Source organism: Tiliqua scincoides, chromosome 12, assembly GCF_035046505.1.
Source record: "Tiliqua scincoides isolate rTilSci1 chromosome 12, rTilSci1.hap2, whole genome shotgun sequence".
Lineage (NCBI taxonomy): Eukaryota > Metazoa > Chordata > Lepidosauria > Squamata > Scincidae > Tiliqua > Tiliqua scincoides.
In genome coordinates, this window is record NC_089832.1 from 1,109,549 (window position 1) to 1,130,731 (window position 21,183).

The 21,183-nt window shown below is 52.3% G+C and overlaps 1 protein-coding gene across 3 annotated transcripts; it reads right to left on the reverse strand.

Annotated features, from left to right (window-relative positions):
* Positions 1-3,655: 3,655 nt before the first annotated feature.
* On the reverse strand, positions 3,656-12,911 carry NONO (non-POU domain containing octamer binding). Of its 3 annotated transcripts, none has more exons than XM_066640069.1 (11): positions 12,806-12,911; positions 11,916-12,047; positions 9,881-10,074; positions 8,715-9,016; positions 7,985-8,080; positions 7,400-7,596; positions 7,226-7,310; positions 6,311-6,413; positions 6,128-6,170; positions 5,537-5,646; positions 3,656-4,529 (listed from the first exon to the last, which is right to left on the reverse strand). In XM_066640069.1, exons 2-11 carry the CDS (start codon positions 12,037-12,039, stop codon positions 4,392-4,394), a joined length of 1,392 nt encoding a protein of 463 aa, XP_066496166.1. In that variant the 5' UTR covers positions 12,040-12,047; positions 12,806-12,911; the 3' UTR covers positions 3,656-4,391. The 3 variants fall into 3 exon arrangements, with proteins under 3 accessions (XP_066496166.1, XP_066496164.1, XP_066496165.1); XM_066640067.1 differs by having other exon boundaries at positions 9,881-10,101; XM_066640068.1 differs by lacking the exon at positions 12,806-12,911 and adding an exon at positions 12,440-12,527 and having other exon boundaries at positions 9,881-10,101.
* Between the last annotated feature and the right edge of the window lie 8,272 nt (positions 12,912-21,183).

Here is a 21,183-nt window from a genome sequence, read left to right on the forward strand (position 1 = left end):
AGGGAAGGCAGTTCTGCTGGATGGAGGGGAAAGAAGCTGGGGGTCAGCCAGTGAGTGTCCTGGAGTGGGCTTGTGTGGTGGGTAGGAGATTCAGCAAGTAAGTGGGGTGGTCACGACTGCTGCACCCAAGGCATGCCTGCCCACACCAAAGAGGATGGGGGGTGTTTGGATGTGACATGCTCTTCATTTTGGGCCGGCACCTGGGTGGATGCTCCCCCAGCCTCATTACTGAAATGATGCCAATAGGACAAATATCTGGGGTTGAGGGTGGTGCAGCACCTTCAGAGTGAACAGTTGCCACCTGTTCTCCCAGAAGGGCTCCTGTGCAGCTGAATCTTTTCCTGTAGGCACATGAAGGAAAGCTTTTGTTCTTGAATGTCTATCTGCTGTGCAAAAGCCTTGCAAGGCAACAGAGACAATCCCCCTTTCCATTCCAGGCATTGCTTTTCAAGGCACTCTGTTTGAGGCTGTCTGCACTGTCCTCCTTGTGTTAAGGAGGTTTGCTGCTGCATTGTACCCAACGCAAAACATTCTCTCCTTCCAGTAAAGGAAAAAGCTAGCAGGTAGGTCAATTTTCTAGTTTACAACACTAATCACTGCAGAACCTGTAAGTTGCCCTGAAGTACTGGTAAACTTGAGGACTAGTCTCATGCAACAGCTTAATTCAGCTCCTGACCTTTGAAATATGCAGTGAGCTCTTGTGGACCCAGACAAGCAAAAGGGAGAGGACCCCAAAGGGAAATGCAAGGGATTACCTCCCTCAGCCAATATGAGCCAGTTTTCAATGGTCTCTCTGAACTAGTGCTTGCACCCTTGCATGGAGGGTTAAGGTGGGCCTCCTGTTCCAGGACAGAGTTTCATGTTGCAGCATGCGCTGAGGGGCTCTCTCTCCTATAGACTATGTTTTAAAATTCCATAAGAAACGGAGACAGGGAAAGATTTGGTGCAGTTGGCCATCCTGGTCCTTCCAGAGTGGACGAATTTGCATTTTCAAGGAAAAGCACCAAGTCCCAGCTCAGAATGCTGACGGAACCAGCTGTCCAGTGACACCAATGCTAAGTGTTAGAGCAGTCTTAATGTTTAGCCAGAGACTGTTGTGGCATTTGAGTGCAGGAAAGCCCCCCAGGACATCCCTGAGCCAAGCTGGGAGAGCTGGCAGTTAGAGTAGAATGGTTAATCTGATGGGGGGGAGAGATACACCTTGGCCCAGAGTGCTGTTCAAAGGAGTCTTGTCAGCAGATAATAGCAACACAGGACCTTACCTTAGCTGGCTTTGCAGAAGGCTGATAAAAAAAGCACTATCAGACAAGCTAGAGGGGGGAGGAAGATCAAGCAGCAACTGGAAAGACCTTGTCAGATCCAGTGGAGAGTGAGGAAGATTGTGCAGGCAGGCAGGGTGTCTCACAGCAGCTCTGGGGAGGAAGCAGAGACCTGGCCCCTTTGAAAGCAGCATTGCACATCCTTGGGAATTGCTTGGGGACACAACTATATAAACCCCACTCCAGGAAAACCCCACAGCTGCTGCAGTTGTGGGCCTTTGGGGAACCCTTTAAAGGAAGCCCACAACTTAAAAGAGCCCAAGTCAGCAGATTTAGAAGAGCTGAGACTGTTATGGTTTGGACACTTCATTCCAGCCTTTTCATCTCAGAGAAAACTGGACACAACCTGACAAGGGGCCAGGGATGATCAGAACATTCTGCAACCCTTGGTGCTCTGACGTAACAAAGTCTATTTTTTGGAGGGGGGATGGCTGGAGGGAAGCACCTGCTCTGTAGGTTCATCTCCTGGCACCTCCAACAGGAAGAACTTTTCCTGGTTTGGGCCCCTACAGAGCTGTTGCCAGAATGCCCACCAAGGGTCTGCGCTGGGCCAAGGCACGGTCCTGTGAGCACAGTCCTGTTATTGCCTGCCTGGTAGTAAATAGGCCTCTGGACTGTCTGCTTAAAGAATGCAGGCTTTGCAAGCCACAGGGCAGGCAGTGGCAAGCTTAGCTCAGAAGCGGGAGGGGTCAACCCAGGCCCTCAGGCAGTAGCACTCTCCTGCCCACCAAACCAGCACAAGGTGCAGTTCTAGGTGCTGATCACAACTCCACCAGGGCCTGGGGCCAAGTCACCTTAGTTGCCCTCCTGCACTCACATGTCTCTCTTGAACTGTGAGTGTGCTTTGACTGTGCCTGTGCGGCAGCTGGAAGTTGCCTGCCCTTGATATTCCCAGGAAGACAAGATGGTGTCCACTACACAGCTGCTGAAGGAACTACCCTACAAATGGGTGCAAGAAAAGCACTGCCATTTAAACAGAAAGAATCCACAGACTGGCTGGGTCTGCTGCTGTTGCTGGGGGAGCTGACAACTTTGGTGCTAGGTGAGCCTCTGCACTCTGCTGGCCAGACTCTTAGCACACCCCTCCCTAACAGAAGCAGCTGGATAGGTGGAGCTCTCTTGCTCTTTTGCCACCAAACCCCTCATGGAAGGGGGAAGCCAGAAATGGTGGACCACCTGGAGGCCCCATGTAGACTTGCTATAGATTTCAGCAGTTATTACTGCCCTGCAGTTTCTGGGACAGAATATTCAAAAACTGTAGGAAGCAAAACCCTCCAGCAGCAGGGGAAGTTGACTGGAAGTTCCAGCCAGCTCAGCACTGTGCTGCCAGGAGCCACTGGCTAGAACGCTCCTCCTGTCCCACTCAGCACTTACAGCACACCAGAACTGGTACGGCTACAGCAGCTTGATCCTATGTGCACAGGAAGCCGCCTTTGCATTTCCCTCCCCTACACCCAAAACACAGCTGTCTCCCGCCCCACCAGTTCTTGAGAACTGAGCCAGTGCAGAAGGCGACCTACCTCAACAGCAGTCGCCAGGAACGCACCCAGAGCGAGAGAGCCTTGCCCGTTCTGGGCAGGGTCGGTGAGTGCTCAGTGAACTTTGAGCAGTGGTGTCCATGCCCCTTCCCCCCCAGCACACCCTGTTTATATAGGGACCCAGGTTCTTAACCTTTCACCCCATCTAGTCTGCCTCTTATCTTGGATCATGCAACTGCACAGCCTGGTGCATGCTGCTAGCACACCGCTAGGCAGAGATGAAGGCAAGTTGCAGGATTGCTGAGCTCCACTGCTCTGAGATTCAGCTTTGCTATAGAGCTAGTCCTGCTTGTGCACTCTGCGCCCAGATGGCCTGTTCAGACACAGAAGTGGACAGCTGTCCAGCTCTAGCCAGGCCCAAACTCAAGGAGACTGTGGAGGGTGGAGAAGGGGGTTTCATTTATGTTCAAAGTGTGTTACTGAAGCCCAGAAAAGGCAGATGCAGAACTGGGTAACCAGGCAGACATGCACAAATGTACTCGTCAGACTGTCTAGCTCCCACTTGCAAGGAATGGTCAGGCACTGAGCCCTCTTGCTCCAAATCTGCTCCTCTCCTACCTTCCAAGTCAACTCCAGGGCAGGGGCAACAAGCCCTGCCCTGCCCTGCCCTGGAAAGAGGGACAAGCTGCACAGAGGCTGGATCTGATTTCACTCCTGGATGCTCAACACCTATTCTCCCCCCACCATGGTCAATGAACAGGCCCAAGGAAAGCGATGCCTTAGAGGCAGTGCAGCTAAGAGCACTGAATCAGGACACCCTCCTACTGATGCAGGAAAGAAAAAAGACTGCACGCCAAGTAAAAAAGGCTTAAAATCCCTTTTAATGCATTCCTGTAACAACCTCCAGACAAACTCAACCTGTTAGTGGACAATTACAGTTCAGGTTCACACAAAGAAAATCTCATACTTCTACACAAGACAGGCAAAGTTAGGGTTCTACAAACAATCTTTTTAATCGAATTTAACAGGGAACTGTTTCTTTGTTCATAGTTTGTACTTTTCTACCAGTAAAAAATTAAAGAATGGTACAACACGTTGAATAATTCATCCTCAAACCACCACCTCCTGGCCCTCTTGGCCACACCAGCAAGCTACAGAAAAGAAAAAGTGGTCCAGAGAAAAAGTAAAAAGCTACAAGTTTTAAAAAACTACCCCTCCCCTCCCCCCTCTACATGATAAGCCGTTTGAAGCTACAGAGATGTACAGGCCCAGAGGCCCTGCCCCAAGTCTCCAGCGCTGTGCCTTTGGAGGGCTGGGCGGAGACAGAGGTGCCCTCCAAGGGCTGGCGAGTTGCCTGGGGACAAGCTGGGCGGAGCTGCTCGGGGAAAAGACAGACATCAAGGTCCTAGCCTGGCCTCACGCACTTACAGCTACTGAAGCCTCCCGGGATCCACCTTCACATTGTGGTTTGCAGGAATGCACCTTGTGGTGGCGCAGACTACACTCTCTACACACCTGGCTGCATGCCCTTCACTAAGGCCAGCCCCTGAGGGTCGCTGGAAGGGATTGGCCAGGGCACAGGACCCCCACCCCATTAGTATCGACGACGCTTGTTGGGGCCAAAGTCTCCACCAGGTGCTCCCCTGTTGAATCCTGGTGGGTTTCCTCCCATCGTGCCAAGTCCTTCCATTGCACTGCCCTGGCCAAAGCGGTCTGCAGGTGGCGGTGGAGTCTAGTGTGGAGCAAGAGAGAAACACCATTGAGCATCTGTTGTGAGGACCCTGCAGCTCTCAGCCAGCCTCCAACTCACGACTGCTTCCCTATGAGAAACAACCACCACGGGGAAAGCTACCGGTCGGCGCAGCTTAGGGATGACTGTGTTAAAGACAGACTACAACCAGAACGAGGCCTATGTTTCCTCTGGATACTGGAGCCCTGCCAAAGTTCACACAAACCCAATGCCCCACTCTGCAAGCATCCGTCTGCCTCCAAGCCAGGGCCTGTCGCTATCAAAGCTCACTAAGGGGCATGGCCCAGGGAGCCAGGACATTTGGGCCAAAGGCAGCAGGAGTGCCAGTGCCACCAGCACACTGCATCCTTGCAAGGGAGTCCAGCTGGAGGCACTGCCATGGGGAATAAAGGGTCACAACTGTTCCTCTGAACAGAACTGGGCCACTACTGAAGCTGAAGCACACTGTCCCCCAAGGCAGCTGTCAGAAGCCACAACCACACCCAGGCCTGGTCTTACACCTTGGTCTCAAAAGCAAGCAAGCCCAGGAGTCAAAAAGCCCATCCTATCAGCACATAAGCCCATTTGCTATGCTGCAATCACAGCGGGTCTCGTATATGGAAAGCAGCTTGCCTCTGCAGACCCCCCCTGTTGGAGGAGAAGCAGCCCTGAGGCAGAATCCTAAGCACAACAAGGCTTGGGTTTCTAGGGGTCCATCCCATTGTGCCCAGTTCATGCAAGCCAGCTCTGCCTACATGCTAATCAGCAGTTGCCAGGCCAAAAGCAGGAGACAAAGTTGGTCCTTGCCCCCTCCCCTGCAGCACAGTGTGGCTTCCTGAAGCCTCCCCCCACGACACCTCTTCTAAAGTGTTCCTTGACATTCTGTGGCTGCCTGCCTGGATGACGCAAGCTCAGTTGCAAAGGCTGAGATTTTTACCCTGAAAAGACTACTAGAACAGACCCCTTCACCCCCAGTTCTACTACAGGTGGCTAGCACTTGTGGACATTACCATTCCCATAGCTCCATCAGGAATCATTGGGCCAGGACCAGCAGCAGGTGGTGGCCCAGCTGGAACACTAGCGCCTCCAATTGACCCTCGGTTGTTCATGCCGATGGCACCTGGAAGGAAAAGAACAAGACAGTCTGGGCATGTACAAACTGAAGGACAAGGTGGATGTGAAGGCAAGCCTACAACCCAACAGCTGAGGCAGGAGGCCCTTGCTTTGCACGAAGGGGGTCCTGGGCTTAACTCCGGCAGCATCTCCAGGTGATACAATCCCAAGCAACAGGGTCAGGAAAGGCCTTCAAGGAATGCTGCTAATGGAAGCAGATTGAGCTAGACCAGCACTAAGTCTCCAGGAGCAGCTGCTACAGCCACAGCCCTGCCGTTCCAGTGACTGAAGATAACCCAGCCATTTCCCCCGAGGCACACGTGCTGTAGCCCTGCCGTCCTGGTGATCCGAGCTGTTTGGAAGGACACGCCTCCCTCCCTTCACTTAGCTCCCAGTCAGCTGCAGTCACCACAATGGGAAGCAGCCAGCCCAGTCCAGAACGAGAACCCCAGGACAGTGTGTTAACTCAAGTCCAAGGAGTGACTCACCTCCCATGCCCATCTGTCCCATCCGCATATCTGGAGGCTCCCTCTGAAAAACAAAGAAAGAACTGGCCTTAAGCCACATTCTACAATATTCCTTGCTCCAAGAGAGGGTGTGAAAGTTCCACCTGCAGCAGACCATGGATGGTCCAAAAACCCCCCTACCCCTAGTAGAAACAAACCCCCTACCGCATCAGGAAAGTTCCCCTTGAATCCTTCCTGCTGTCGCCTCATCATCTCCTCCTGCTGCCTCCTCATCTCCTCCTCACGGCGCCTGCGTTCCTCCTCCTGCCTACAAGGGAAACTCCTACATAGTCTCACTGATTGGACAGCCACCAAACAAGAACCAGCTTTACTGCTGCAAACCCTACCCCTGGCAGCACAAGGATGGCTGCCCTGAAGTGAGGAGGGAGGGTCCTGCTTCAGAAGGCGAGAAGCAAAGTGTCCTGAAGGAGACTGCACAGATCTGTGGCTCCAGCCACAACTAAGACACCGATATTCTGAAGACTGGATAACACTACAGGCACTGCCTTCTCTGGCCCCTTCTGCTAGGCAGAGGCACACACAGGAATCTGTGGCACAATGCTCCCAACTGCTGAGACGTAACGCAGCTGCAGAACATCTCAAACTATGGGTCAGGACCCACCAGGTGGGTTGAAAGCCAATTTCAGGTGGGTCCCTGTTCATTTCAATATTTTATTTTTAATCTATTAGACTTGATGCCATCATGCGATGGGACAGGATTTGGGAAAATGTTACAGATCTGTACTTTTAACAAGCTGCTATGTATATTCTTTTAACAACGATAGCCAATGGGGCTTACTCTTGGGTGGAAATGTGGGTAGGACTGCGTCCTAGGATTGTTATACGTTTCCCTGTTTGATGATGTCACTTCTGGTCATGACATCACTTTCGCTGGGCCCTGACAGATTCTCATTCTAAAAAGTGGGTCGCAGTGCTAAATGTGTGAGAAGCACTGCTGTAGTGAATACATTGCGAGCTACAGATGTTTTCAGGCTCACTGCAGGGAGGCAAGAATGACCCCAAGAGACCTGCTGACCACCGGCCCGGCTCTCCCGCGCTCCTCTCCACCCTCCTGCTCACCTGAGCTCCAACTGCTTCCGCTTCTGCACCTCCTGATTGTGCAACTCCTCCATCCTCCTCAGCTCCTCCTGGCGCCTCATTAAGTCTGGAGGAAACATACAGGGGATTAGCACCACCTGCCCTGCAAGCATGTCCCTAAGAGCGGCCAACTGCTCCCAGCCTGCTGGCCCTCACCTTGTCTCATGAGCATGACCTGATGCTCGTGGCGAGCAGCCTCCAACTCCAGCTCCAGCTTCTCCCGCGCCTCCTTAATGTTGCGGTCCACTTGCTCCTGCTGTTGCTTCTCCATCTCAATCAAGGCTTTCCAGCGCATCGCATACTCATACTCAAAGGACCCAGGCTGGGCGAAGCGAGGGGGCTGCTCACGCTCCCTGAGGGTGCAAGAGGAAATGCCTGGCCACCCATGAACATAAGAGGCAGCCTGTGCCAAGGGGCATGAGGACGGGGATCAAGGAAGCAAGCCCTGGGTCTTGAGGGAGGATGCCTGCACTCTATACACCTCTCAGAAGGGAAGGCTTAGCAGACCAAAACAAGGGCTTATCCAGGCCCCACCTCACTCAGCTCGCACTGCAAACATGTCGTTTTAAGAGCTGGATGAACTACTCCATGGGAGTATGTGCTACCCTGAATTTCTCAGAGGAAGAGGCAATGAGTGTGCTTGCCTGTCTGGAGAGGTGAGAAACCCATGCTGGGCCAAGCAGCTTCTCAAGACTTCCTGCACCCTCAAGGGGCAAACCCTACCCACCATTCAGGCCTTACTTGTGATATTGCTGGTTCTTGATGACTAACTTCTCCGGCAGCCCTTCTTCATCATCGTATTGATCCATGGGCTCCACAGTAACAGGCCGAGGGAATCTGGTGGAGAGATTGAGCAGAAGCTTCCAGTGGTACCCAGCCAAATGCCTCCAGCAAAAGTTAACACTCTGGACTTAGATGCAGCCGTTGCTCAGAGTACAAAATCCCCCAACACTGAGGAAAGACCAGAGCCTTCCTTACAGGACTGCCAACCCTCTTTACTTGGAAGACCCTTTGAATGGTAAAGACAAAGAGATCCAGCAGGACTGGATAGATCCTCAGATCCTGCTCTGGGTGCTCAATGACGCATTGATTCACCCATGTGAATGTTTACAGAGCAGGAGCTGTCCCCTCACTCTCCATCAGAATTGACTGCCTCGGAAAGTGGCAGAGTGGTGGCCATTATTAGCTCCTTGGCAAGAGAAGAGTTTGTGTAGCTGATGATGAAATCTACACCAAGAACCACATGATAGCAAACGCACAACCCTCCAGCACTAGATGCACTTCCTGGTGTGCCAGCCATGCTCACCCAAGTTAACCACTACTCACCATTGGTGACTACCCAAAGTTGCACCGCTCCCCTATTCAGCACTGTGGACGTAGGCAGAAAGTATCACTTGAGGATTCCCACCATGACTCCCCTTTCCTTTCAGGCCCCCACCCAAGTCAAGGAAGCCTTCCCCACCAAACTTACGTAGTCAGCAAGAAGGAACCCTCACTGCATCTGTCCAGGGCTTTCCTGGCAGCTGGCTTCCCTGAGAATTCCACAATGCCCTTCCCAGAAGGCCTGCCTCTGTCATCCACAATCACCACAGCCCTCTCCACCTGGCCAAACATCAAGAAAGCTTCCTCCAGGAGTTCGTTGGATACAAACTGCGGCAGGTTCTTGACTGTCAGTGAAGCGCTGTGGCACGCAAAGCGCACACGCAACTGCTTCCCACGCAGGGGCATGTTGTCCAGCTCCACCTTTGCTATCTCTGCCAGCGTCCGTGTTTCCTGGGGACACAAGACACATTGCCTGTTAAAGCCCTTCAAACCAGTGATTCCCCAGCTCACTCGAACTATTCCCTCCCTGAAGGGAAATGACAGAAGCATGTAATGCAAACAGCAGCACTGTTTCCAAGAGCACCTACAAGCAGCTGGCAAGCAGGCAGCAGCAGGCATTAGAGAAGTAAGGCAGGGCGCAGGCAAAAGCCTAGAGCCCTGAGAGAAAGAGCACCCTTGCAGAAGACAAGCATCCCTAATCTTCCAGAGGAGTGTTTTTTCCTCATTGCATTTAACATTTGGAAGAACCGAGCAAGAAATTCAGCTTTCGCCAAAGACCTCAGCTCTGCAGATGGCAGCTGCAAGCAACAGACTGGGGGAGATGAGCCCGGAGCTGCTGCCAGTCTCAAGGGCATCTGGATGGGCATTCCCTATGGCTTGGGGAGTTTCCCTCAGCTTTATATGCATTCATCATAAGCAACCAACATCCCTAGTGTGAGGGAGATCCAGCCAGGGTGAGTAGACAGGAATTTCTGGGGCTCAAGGCCACCAAAGTACCAGCTGGGATAACCTCCCAACTCTGCAGGCCACAAGGACCACGTTTCCCTGGAAAAAGCTTCACTTTCTGCTGGTGAATCACAGGCCCACCTGTGTACAACTTACTTTACCTTCTCACATGCAGTCACAATAAATACCCAGCCACACAGACCATTAACATGCTCTGTGGGACAGAAATGTTGGTTCCACTGTCACACAAGAGTATGGACCACACTCAGCATTCACAAGTGTTAAGACACAGCAAAGTTCTTTTAGCCACTCCTGGCACATGACACGAACTAACTACACAGCATGTTGTTGGTTCAACAAGCCACTCACCAGCCTGATGAAACCAAAGCCTTTGTCCTTATGGATAAACACTTCACCAGCCTTTCCGTATTTTTCAAAGAGCTTCCTCATCTCCTCCTCAGTTATGTCAGGGGGCAGATTCCCCACAAACAGGCGACTCCTTTGAGTGAAGGTCTTTTCACCTGGTTTCCGGAAGTTCTTCAGGTCAATTGTCAGGCCTTCATCTGAGGGGAATAAGGTACAGAATCGCTCTACAAAATGGGGGAACAAATGCCAGGTGTTAACACAGACAAGAGCACAAAAAACAGAATATTTGCTGTCTCCCATAACATCCAACTATTTTCAGAGTAACACAGCAAGTTAGCCAGCAATCCTGAGAACAGAGATATGCAAGAAACATCACCAAGCAGCAATACCCAGATTGTGGTTTTCATCTGACATGGAGCCCGAGATTTTGTCAACAGTCCTCCTATAGGCCAGCAAGAGCACTGCAACAGCTAGGAGGACAGGCCCAGGGCAACAGATGTTCAGCAGCTCCTATAGAACAATGCTGGTGGGAAAACATTTCACCTCCCCCAATTTTGCCAGCTTGTCTTTCTACTCCTTGGGGATCGCCTTGGGGGGCAGAAAGGATCTAGGGCTCCATGATCAAAGGCCTCCAACTTTACAATTTGGAGGAATAACACCACTCAGAGACTTAAGCAGAACCGTTAGGCAAAGGCTGCCAGCAGGCAGTGCCCCTGGATGCTTGAATCTTGGGAAGAATCTTCCCAGCTATGAGGGGGGAAGAAGTATGGATCAGAAAGACACACCAAGCACAGAGTAGGAAGATCACTGTGGGTTTGTTAAGCTTGGAGATACATTAACAAGGTCTCAGGAAGCCGACCTATCAGCACACAGTATCTATTACCCAAACATCAATGAGCTGTGCCACCACTGCACCGCAACCCACCACCACCAAGCAATGCTGCAAACCCATATATATTGCAAGACCCCTTGCAATCAGAAGGCATGCATGCACTTGGCCATTAGCCACATCAATGCAATGCCAGCTGTGCTAGTCTGGGCTCCTAGATCTGAAGTATTAGGAACCACCAGTTCCTACAGAGGACAGGTGATAACATGGCAATTCTATCTTTGATGGGCAAGGGTAGATGAGACAAGAAGCAAGAAAAGATGCGCTAAGCTGTGGGGTCCTGAGCCAGATGTGCCAAATGCCTACTTGATGCCCCCCCAAAGTTACACCAGATGTGCTCAGCACAACACCTGGCCAAAATGTCCGACACCAAGCAAATAAGTTCCTGCCCAGCATTTCTTGCATGCTCTAAAAAAAGGTTTCTGGGGCAGTTGACCATTTTATAGTCATTTTTCTTTTCAACAATTTTTCTGATTTTAGAAATGGGCTATGTCAGAATGCCAATGCAAGGGAGAGCGCCAGGATGCAGGCCTCTTGTTATCTGGTGTGCTCCCTGGGGCATTTGGTGGGCCGCTGTGAGATACAGGAAGCTGGACTAGATGGGCCTGTGGCCTGATCCAGTGGGGCTGTTCTTATGTTCTTAACTACAATTCCCAGGAGGCCTTGCAGGTCTCTTGTTACCTGGTGTGTTCCCTGGGGCATTTGGTGGGCCGCTGTGAGATACAGGAAGCTGGACTAGATGGGCCTATGGCCTTATCCAGCGAAGCTGTTCTTATGTTCTTATAAAGGTCTTTGGGGCCTAAGACAGCTTCGTCCATTACAAAATCCCAGACTGACAAGCAAGGGGATGCATGAGAATGAAAATTGCTTTCCGATGTGTTCGCAGTACAGAGAGCTGCAAGGAGCCACAACTTTCCAATGTGCGAAGGTGCAACAAAGAACTCAGCATGCACAAAAGCCTCATGCTCTACAAAAGATCCACAAGAAGTCTTTAGGGATTTCACAGAGTGCTAAGCAAGCCCCTCACCCCAGCTGAGCGGGAAGCAGAACCAGAAGTGGGTCTTTCAGGCTGAGCTCCATGCCAGGCAAAGGAAGGAGCCCACCACCTATGCAAAGACCTCCTTCCAGCCAAGCAGGGGCAGCACTCACTTTGGTTGTTGGCCTGCTGCCCGTTGGCTGGCTCAGGCTGCTGCTGGTGATGGTGGTGCTGGTGCTGCTGCTTCCGGGGAGTGTGGTTCTGCTTCTCCATCGCGAAGCCCTTGCTGCCCTGCATCCTTCACCCTGCAGGCAAAGGTAGCACGTGAGGCCAAGGAGGCTGGCTGCCCGTTACCCGCCAGGCAGAAGCTGGCACCCCGACTGGCTGTGGCCTGCCAGGCTGGCTCAGCGGGCTTCCTGCCCAGGCCCAGCCTCAGCAAGCGTGACAAGCGGGCTGGGCGTCTCTGCATGAACTGTGCTGCTTTGAGGGGCGCCTTGCTCTGGGCTCCAGGGGGCCGATCCCGTCCAACCTTCCAGCGCGGGCGCAGCCTCGCCTGGAGGCCTCCAAGCTGCCCCACCGGCAGGCCTGCCTGGTGCTGGGGGCGGGACAGGGCCGGGCCCGCGGGGAGACACAGCCCCAAGCGAGCCGGGCCAGCGGCTGCACCGGCGCCCAGAGGACCTCCCAGCTCCCTCCGTACCCAGGCGGAAGGCCCGGAGAAGCGCCCCGGCTGGGCATGCGCGACACGGCTCACGGCAGGGCCTCGGCCGCAGGGGGAGGCTCAGCGGCAGAGCCCCGCTGGGCGTGCAGAAGGGCCCGGCCCCCTCAGCGGGCGGGAAGGAACCTGCGGCCCCTCTGGGCGCGCGGCTGCCGGTCTGCGGGGCAGGGATGCCCGGCGCTCCCCCCGGGGCGGCGGCACCGCTGAGGGGCCTAGCCGGGCCCGCCGCCGAGCACGTGCCTCCGCGGCCTCCCAGGCAGGCCCCCCCCCTCGCCCTTCGGCCGGAACGCGCCCGACTGGGCCGGCCTCGGACCGGCAGGAGGCCCGACCCGGCCGCGGCCTTCTCACCTCAGGCAGCCCGGGCGGGAGGAAGGGGGGGAAAGGCCGCGCGCGGCCGGAACCCGTCCCTCGCGAGCCTGGCCGCCGCCGTCCCGCCCCCGCAGCCTGATTGGCCGCCGCGCCTCCGCGCGCTTCCGCTGAGTGGGCGCTCGGCTGTCCGTTTGATGACGCCACTCGCGTAGGCAAAGTCGGCGCCTCCTGATTGGCTGAGTTCTCCAGGCCCAGCCCGCGCAAGCCGCTGTCAATCATTCCCCGCGCCAGGCGCCTTTTTAATGTTCAAGTTTGAGTGAGGCGAGGATGGGGACAAAGGGGCAGGAAAAGGGAGGGGGAGCGGGTGACGTCAGAGTGGACGGGCCTGCGCGTGCGCATTGAGGGCCCCGGCTTCTTAAAGGGACAGCGCCTGAAGCAAGGAGTTTCCCTGCAGGGGCGCCAGGGCTGGTCCGCCTCTCACTGAGGGGGGGCTCAAGAATGGCCCCCATGTATTAAAAATGACTTTCCTTATGGTCATTTGCAATGTGCATAGCTGATTTTATGCATACACATATGCATACGTACATATATATTTATATGTACACATACACATAAATGCATGTGCGCATGTACATACATGTGCTATTCGCATGCATACGTGAGTGTATGTACATACATATGTGTGCGTATATACATACACATACATGTGCATATGTACATCATCATCATGTTGGCAACCTTCAGTCTCGAAAGACTATGGTATCGCGCTCTGAAAGGTGGTTCTGGCACAGTGTCTAGTGTGGCTGAAAAGGCCGATTCGGGAGTGACAATCCCTTCCACACCGGGAGCAAGTGCAGTCTGTCCCTGGTCTGTCTCCCTGGCTATGGGCCTTCCTTCTTTGCCTCTTAGCCTCAGACTGCTGGCCAAGTGTCTCTTCAAACTGGGAAAGGCCATGCTGCACAGCCTGCCTCCAAGCAGGCCGCTCAGAGGCCAGGGTTTCCCACCTGTTGAGGTCCACTCCTAAGGCCTTCAGATCCCTCTTGCAGATGTCCTTGTATCATAGCTGTGGTCTACCTGTAGGGTGCTTTCCTTACACGAGTTCACCATAGAGGAGATCCTTTGGGATCCGGCCATCATCCATTCTCACAACATGACTGAGCCAACGCAGGTGTCTCTGTTTCAGCAGTGCATACATGCTAGGGATTCCAGCTCGTTCCAGGACTGTGTTGTTTGGAACTTTGTCCTGCCAGGTGATGCCGAGGATGCATCGGAGGCAGCGCATGTGGAAAGCGTTCAGTTACCTCTCCTGTTGTGAGCGAAGAGTCCATGACTCGCTGCAGTACAGAAGTGTACTCAGGACGCAAGCTCTGTAGACCTAGATCTTGGTATGTTCCGTCAGCTTCTTGTTGGACCATACTCTCTCTGTGAGTCTGGAAAACGTGGTGGCTGCTTTACCGATGCGCTTGTTTAGCTACATACAGGCGCACATGTGCATACATGTGCCATGCACATACATACACGCGTGTGCACACATGCATACATAAGTGTGCGTACACACATACATGTGCGTGGTTGGCAACCTTCAGTCTCGAAAGACTATGGTATAAGCCTACAGCACCTGATATTCCCAGGTGGTCTCCCATCCAAGTACTAACCAGGCCTGACCCTGCTTAGCTTCCAAGATCAGACAAGATCAGGCATGTGTGCACACGTGCATACATACATGTGATATGTGCATACATACATGGACGTAAATGGGTGGGGAGGCAGGTCCTTCTCACCGGAGTCCTTCAAAAAGTGCCGCTGCCATGGGAGGCACCCAAGCACCCACCACCCACGCGGGGTGGTGGGTGCTTGGGTGCCTCCCACGGCAGTGGCGCTTTTTGAAGGACTCCAGTAGGAAGGCTCTGCCTCACCTGCCTCCCCACCCATCACCAGTCCCTGATATATAGCTACATATACATATATACATACTAAGCAAGCCAAAATACATAGCTTACTATATGCACATATATGCAAATGAGCAGCTGGGGGCACCTGATATGGATGCGAAGCTCTTCTCAGGCTGCCCAGAATTGCAGCTACATCTGCTGATCTTCACATGGAGAGTCTATACTTCGCTTTGCAATGCATGCAAATAGATGTGCGTCGTGGCTGAAACCTCAACCCGTTGCATGGCCCAGTTTGGGTGCAGAAACAGAAACTGGGTGCTGGAGCTGGCGGCAGAAGGTGGTCGAGTCTCACAACTGTCCCCTGGCATACGGGTTCTCTTGGGAAATCTATACTAAGCTGAATTTGATCCCCAGCTTGCTCTCTAGTGGGCATGCTCTGCGTGCTCACCTTGCAGTGTGACCCTATGCATGTGTGCACAGGGCTGGCTGCAGCCGTCATCTGGCTCTGGAGGTGGTGATGCGACAGGTGAAATGTGGCAATACGAGACGGAAGGATGCCAATGAATGATGATGAGGTGAACAGAAGAGACAGGGCAATGTTAATGTATGGAACTCTCTGCCTCAGGACTGGGTGATGGCTTAGATGACTAGCAGAAGGGAGTCAGCAGGTTCATGGAAGAGGACAGGTCCATCTGTGGCTTGCAGCCACAATGGTGATAGGGAATGGTCTTCAGAGGCATTCCTCTGAGTACCAAGCACTGGGGACTGATAAGGGGAAGGGCCTAATGTCACCATGCCTTGGTTGCAGGCTTCGCTCCTGGTTGGTCACTTTTAGAACCAGGGTGCTGGATGACTTGATCTTGTTCTGATCCAGAGTCTGCATGCTTCTCAAAGACTACACCAGTTTTGGGGGAAGAGTACAGGATGTGGGTACAGAGAAACACTATGACCCTTTTTTGTGCCATGACCCCAATACATAAATCAATAACGGGGACTCCACTGTTGATCCCACCCCCCTCTCAGGCCCCTATCTGGCCACCCCAACGTCATCGCTATCCACTCTCCACCCTTGTAATGCCCTCCCAGCACTGTTTGCTGTAACCAAATATTATTAGAGAGAACAGAAAAAGTGACCCTGAAGTTGCCTGCCACTAGTGAAGACAATTTCAGCACAATTGCTAAGAACCAAGACTGCGACACCATCTCCTGGTACCTGAAAGGGGGCACACCAGATGCCTCCTCCTTTACCTGGTGGTGCTCTTGTCCAGGGGTCTTCAACCTTTTTCATTCCTGTAAGTTGCGGCAAAAGCACAATGAAGGCTTTGCAACCCCTTTGGGGTCTTGACTCCAAAGTTGAAAAACACTGCACTATGACATGCAGGGCTAACAAATGCAGGCAAAGTAGTGTCAGAGGCGACACTTTTACCAGGTCAATGTGGTCAAGCTATGCCAGCATCTACATTATGCAGAAGTCTTCACCAGGCCAAATATGGAAAACAGCTTTGTTTCTGTTTCAATTAGACCACAATTAACAGTGCAATCCATTTACTCAGAAGTTCAACAGTGCTTACTCCAGGGAAAGTGTGTATAGGATTGCAGACAGAGCCTGCAGTGCCAGCTTACTTTGGACTCTGCACCACTGACATCTGTGGAACTTAGCTCCAAGTAGATATGACCAGTGGCATAGCTAAAGGGGGTGCAAAGTACTAAGTTTGGCAGGGAACCTCACCACAGCATGCAAGTAGCCCCTCCCCTTCAGAGCAATTCCAGGCAGTGAGAGCAAAATGGAGGATCTCTACCATCTGAAGGGGAGGGACCGCTTGCATGTTTCTGTGAGGCTCCCTGCAAAACTTAGTGCTTTGCATCCTCTTTAGCTATGCCACTGCAAATACTCATACACTCTGTTATGTGCTGGTATTTCTTATAGCCTAGAGCAGGGGTGTCCAAAGTTTTTGGCAGGAGGGCCACATCAGCTCTCTGACACTGTGTCGGGGGCCGGGGGAAAAAAAGAATTAATTTACATTTAAAATTTGAATAAATTTGCATAAGTTTACATAAATGAATATATTAAAGATGAACTTATATGAATGATAAGTTCAATGATAAGTTCAAAGATCTCCAGCAGCTCATGGATCGTTTTAGCAAGGCCTGCCAAGATTTTGGACTGACAATCAGCCTGAAGAAAACACAGGTCATGGTTCAGGATGTGGACTCACCTCCCTGCATTACAATTTCTGAGCATGAACTGGAGGTTGTCCATGACTTTGTGTACCTTGGCTCAACGATCTCCGACACTAATTCTCTCGATACCGAGCTAAACAAGCGCATCGGTAAAGCAGCTACCACGTTTTCCAGACTCACAAAGAGAGTCTGGTCCAACAAGAAGCTGACGGAACAAACCAAGATCCAGGTCTACAGAGCTTGCGTCCTGAGTACACTTCTGTACTGCAGCGAGTCATGGACTCTTCGCTCACAACAGGAGAGGAAACTGAGCGCTTTCCACATGCGCTGCCTCCGACACATTCTCGGCATCACCTGGCAGGACAAAGTTCCAAACAACACAGTCCTGGAACGTGCTGGAATCCCTAGCATGTATGCACTGCTGAAACAGAGACGCCTGCGTTGGCTTGGTCATGTCGTGAGAATGGATGATGGCCGGATCCCAAAGGATCTCCTCTATGGAGAACTCGTGCAAGGAAAGCGCCCTACAGGTAGACCACAGCTGCGATACAAGGACATCTGCAAGAGGGATCTGAAGGCCTTAGGGATGGACCTCAACAAGTGGGAAACCCTGGCCTCTGAGCAGCCCGCTTGGAGACAGGCTGTGCAGCATGGCCTTTCCCAGTTTGAAGAGACACTTGGCCAACAGTCTGAGGCTAAGAGGCAAAGAAGGAAGGCCCATAGCCAGGGAGACAGACCAGGGACAGACTGCACTTGCTCCCGGTGTGGAAGGGATTGTCACTCCCGGATTGGCCTTTTCAGCCACACTAGACGCTGTGCCAGAACCACCTTTCAGAGCGCGATACCATAGTCTTTCGAGACTGAAGGTTGCCAATACATATATGAATGAATGAGGGTCTTGCAATAGCTTAATGCCTATAAAAGGCCTTGCACAAAGCAAGGCTGGCCTTTCTTTTGCTGCCACTGCTGCATCACAGATGTGAAAGAGCAAGCACTGGAGGGGGCTCTCATCCCACAGCTCACACGAGAGGTCAAACAGTCGCCCTCACGCTGAGAGAAGTTGTGTTGGGCCAGTGCGGGCTTCAACAAATCTCCGGAGGGCCAGAGGCTCATTTCAATATTTTATTTTTAATATATTAGACTTGATGCTGCCATGGTATGTCACTGCAGCTGGGGAAATGTTGCAGAACTATACTTTTAACAAGCCACTATGTTTATTCTTTTAACAATGATAGTGAATGGTACTGACTCCTGGGTAAGTGTGGGTAGGATTGCAGCCTAGGATTGTTAAAATTTTCCTGCTTGATGATGTCACTTCCGGCCATGACATCACTTCCTGTGGCTCCTGACAGATTCTCATTCTAAAAAAGTGGGTCCTGGTGCTAAATGTGTGAGAACCACTGGTCTAGACCAATCTAGCAATGTACGACATTTGGTATAGATGCTTCTTCTTAACACCTGATTTCTGAGAACCCATTAAGAGGCTTGCCCCATAGAGGGGTAGCCTTTAATCTCCCTCCTATTCCTACTCTAAATTTTTAGCCAAACTCAGAAATGTTGTGAAGAAATAATTCAGAACATCCAGAACATAAATACAGGTAGTCCAACTGCTTTAAATTAAGAGAGAGAATTCAGGGAGAAGAATGGAATATCCCACCCTGTGGCTACAGCTCAAACACTTATGGAGCCTGATGCAAACCTAGAATGCACTGAGGAAACCTTTGCAAGGAAAAGAAAATGAAGGCAGCATCTCTGCCGCCTCCACCCCAGCCCCCCGACCCAGACCACCTGCTTCCTTTCTCTGGTGGTGCACAAAAGCCTCCAGGGTGGGGAAGGGAGCAGGACAGAACATTTTCTACCATGAAAATAGCAGTTTCACAACCTGGGGTTGGTCTAGTCCTGGTTTGGGAAATATAGATGGGGGGGGGGGGGAATATAGGTTTTTATTTTAAAAGTTTCATACTACAATATGAGTCCTTCAAACAAAGTCCTGGTTTGGGGCAAGGTTTCTTGGCTGTCTGCCCTTCTCCCCCCCCCCCTCACTATGCATGTATAGTGTAGACTCGTTTTTCTTTTCTGCCTTCCAAATGTCTTCAGTGCTCCAAAGAGTTTGCAATGCTGCAACTCCCCTCCCCCCCACTCTTCCCACCTACCAAGCCTTCTGTAAAGGGCTGGGGTCCCACTAGAGACTTCTGCTCAGAGGGATCTTGCTGCTTGTGGGCCTGCCTGCGGAGATGGCACAGGCTCCTTAGAGCTGGGGCCACAGACAAGGCCTCTGTTTTAATACCTTCCTGTTCTGCCTGGCCCAGGGCTTTAGTCCCGTCCCCCCAGGCCTCTGCAATGCCCTGGTCAGCCCTTCTTGCAGAGCTGCAGGCCTCAGTGCTCCAACACACACTCCTTGGAGCTCCAAAGGCAGCTGCGCAAACGTAGCTTTGCCAATGGTGCGAAGTTCCCACTGCTGTTTTCCATGCATGGCTGACAGGCTCGGGTGCAGCGTTCGCCTGCGCATGCAACAAGCCTGGCCCTGCTCTTCTCTGGAGCCTGCGGAGGCTGGCTGAAAACAAACCTCTCTGGAGAAAGCAGCAGGAAATGCACGCCTAGGGGGAGGCCATCGCAACAGGAGGCAGGAGAGGCCCTGGCAAGGAGAAAACCTGGAAGCCGAAGGGAGGAGGGGGCGTGGAGGAATGCATCCGAGAGGGAGATGGCAGCGGTGGTGTATGCACGCAGCCCTCCTGCTCCCCATACATGGAGCTGGAGGCAAGCCTGCTTCCATGCCCTCTTCCCCACTGCATCCCACGAGGGTACTACACAGAGGCTGTGTGTTCCTTGCCTGGTGCAGTGCTCCTCATAGCCAAGGGGAAGAGGCATGCTTCTAAATGGGGTAGCAGCATGCACATGAGTGTGTGTGTGTGTGTGTGTGTGTGAGAGAGAGTCTGTTCCTGATCTGGCTGCTACTATTGTCTGAACAGACCCAGAACTCTGTTGCAAAAGCAAGCTGAGCTGGCCCTCCGCTATCAGCGCTCTTTTGCCCTGGAAAGTGATTTCCCCTAGGTCTGCACAGGCACCATGACCCTTCCAGCATGCCTTCCCAAGGACCTGGGGTGCCTGGTTTTATCCTATCTGATGTTACTAACCATTATTATGATCATCATCATTATGTGTACACCACTTTTCTACAGTAGTTCACACAGTGGTTTACCTAGTGAAATAAATCAACCAGCAGCAAGCCCTGGAGACCTGCCCATAAAGTCCCAACTGACACTCCCTTTGAAGTCCCAGCTCCTCCCCAACATCCAGTTCTTTGAGACATTTGTCAAGGGGCTCCTGCACATGGCTGAAGACCTGGAGGCATCTTGTTGGTGCACAGGTCCTGTTGGATCCTGGCCAGGGTGGCTGCACTGGGACAGGGACTCCCCACAAGGAAAGAGAGCGCCTCTCCCACTTCTGCCCTTCTCATGGAGGGACCACAGAGTTTCAGAGGACCCTGCCTAAAAACCACCCCAGTAAACTCAAGAGGAGTTTTGTAACAAGTTGAACTGAAACTCCCAAGCAGCCCAGTTCGATTGTCCAGCTAAACCGGTCCTCATTGAAACTTGGGGCACACACTGTACAACATTATTAAGTAATGCTTACAACTGTGTAAGGGAGGACAGCGCTAGCCCTGTTACATATGGGATACTGAGGCAGACATCATAGTGGCTTGCAGCTCATGCTCATTTAGCCCAAGCCTCTATATGTGTACTTGGGAGTAAATCCCATTAAATTCAATGGAGCTTACTCCTGATGATGATTCTGGATGATAGCTGCCTTTCACATGGCTTCATCTGCTATCACTTGCATCACCAGCTCCAGCTCATGAGAACACAAATCACAGGCTCGCATTCTGGGAGAGGCCAGGAGTGCAGCCTCCCCTCTCCCCAAAGTGGCTGGGATGTGAAAGAGAAAGGAAGAAGAGGAAAGCTTAGCTGGTTTCCAAAGTCACTGGTTTTGGAAGCTGGACTGGGCTTTGTCTTCCTGCAGGGGAGAGGGGCAACCATGAGGGGTCTGTGTCAAGAACAGTCAGAAGTGAGTCAATGAGAAAATTCCATTCACTTCAGCCTGAGATACAGCAGTGAGAGATCTTTGGAGAAATGCAACAGGCTTGTCTAGAACAAACACGTCTTTTGGGACAAGAAGGTTCTAGAACTTGCACAAGTTATCAAAAGTGCTGATGTGAAATTATTAACCCTTGCAGATCACGTCTACTTGGAGGGCGTCCCAGAGCTGCATTCTCCTTTATGGGACCAGCAGGCAGAACTCTGGCTGCTAGAGGTTTGGGAGGAAGGAGTGCCCCAGGAGAGAAGC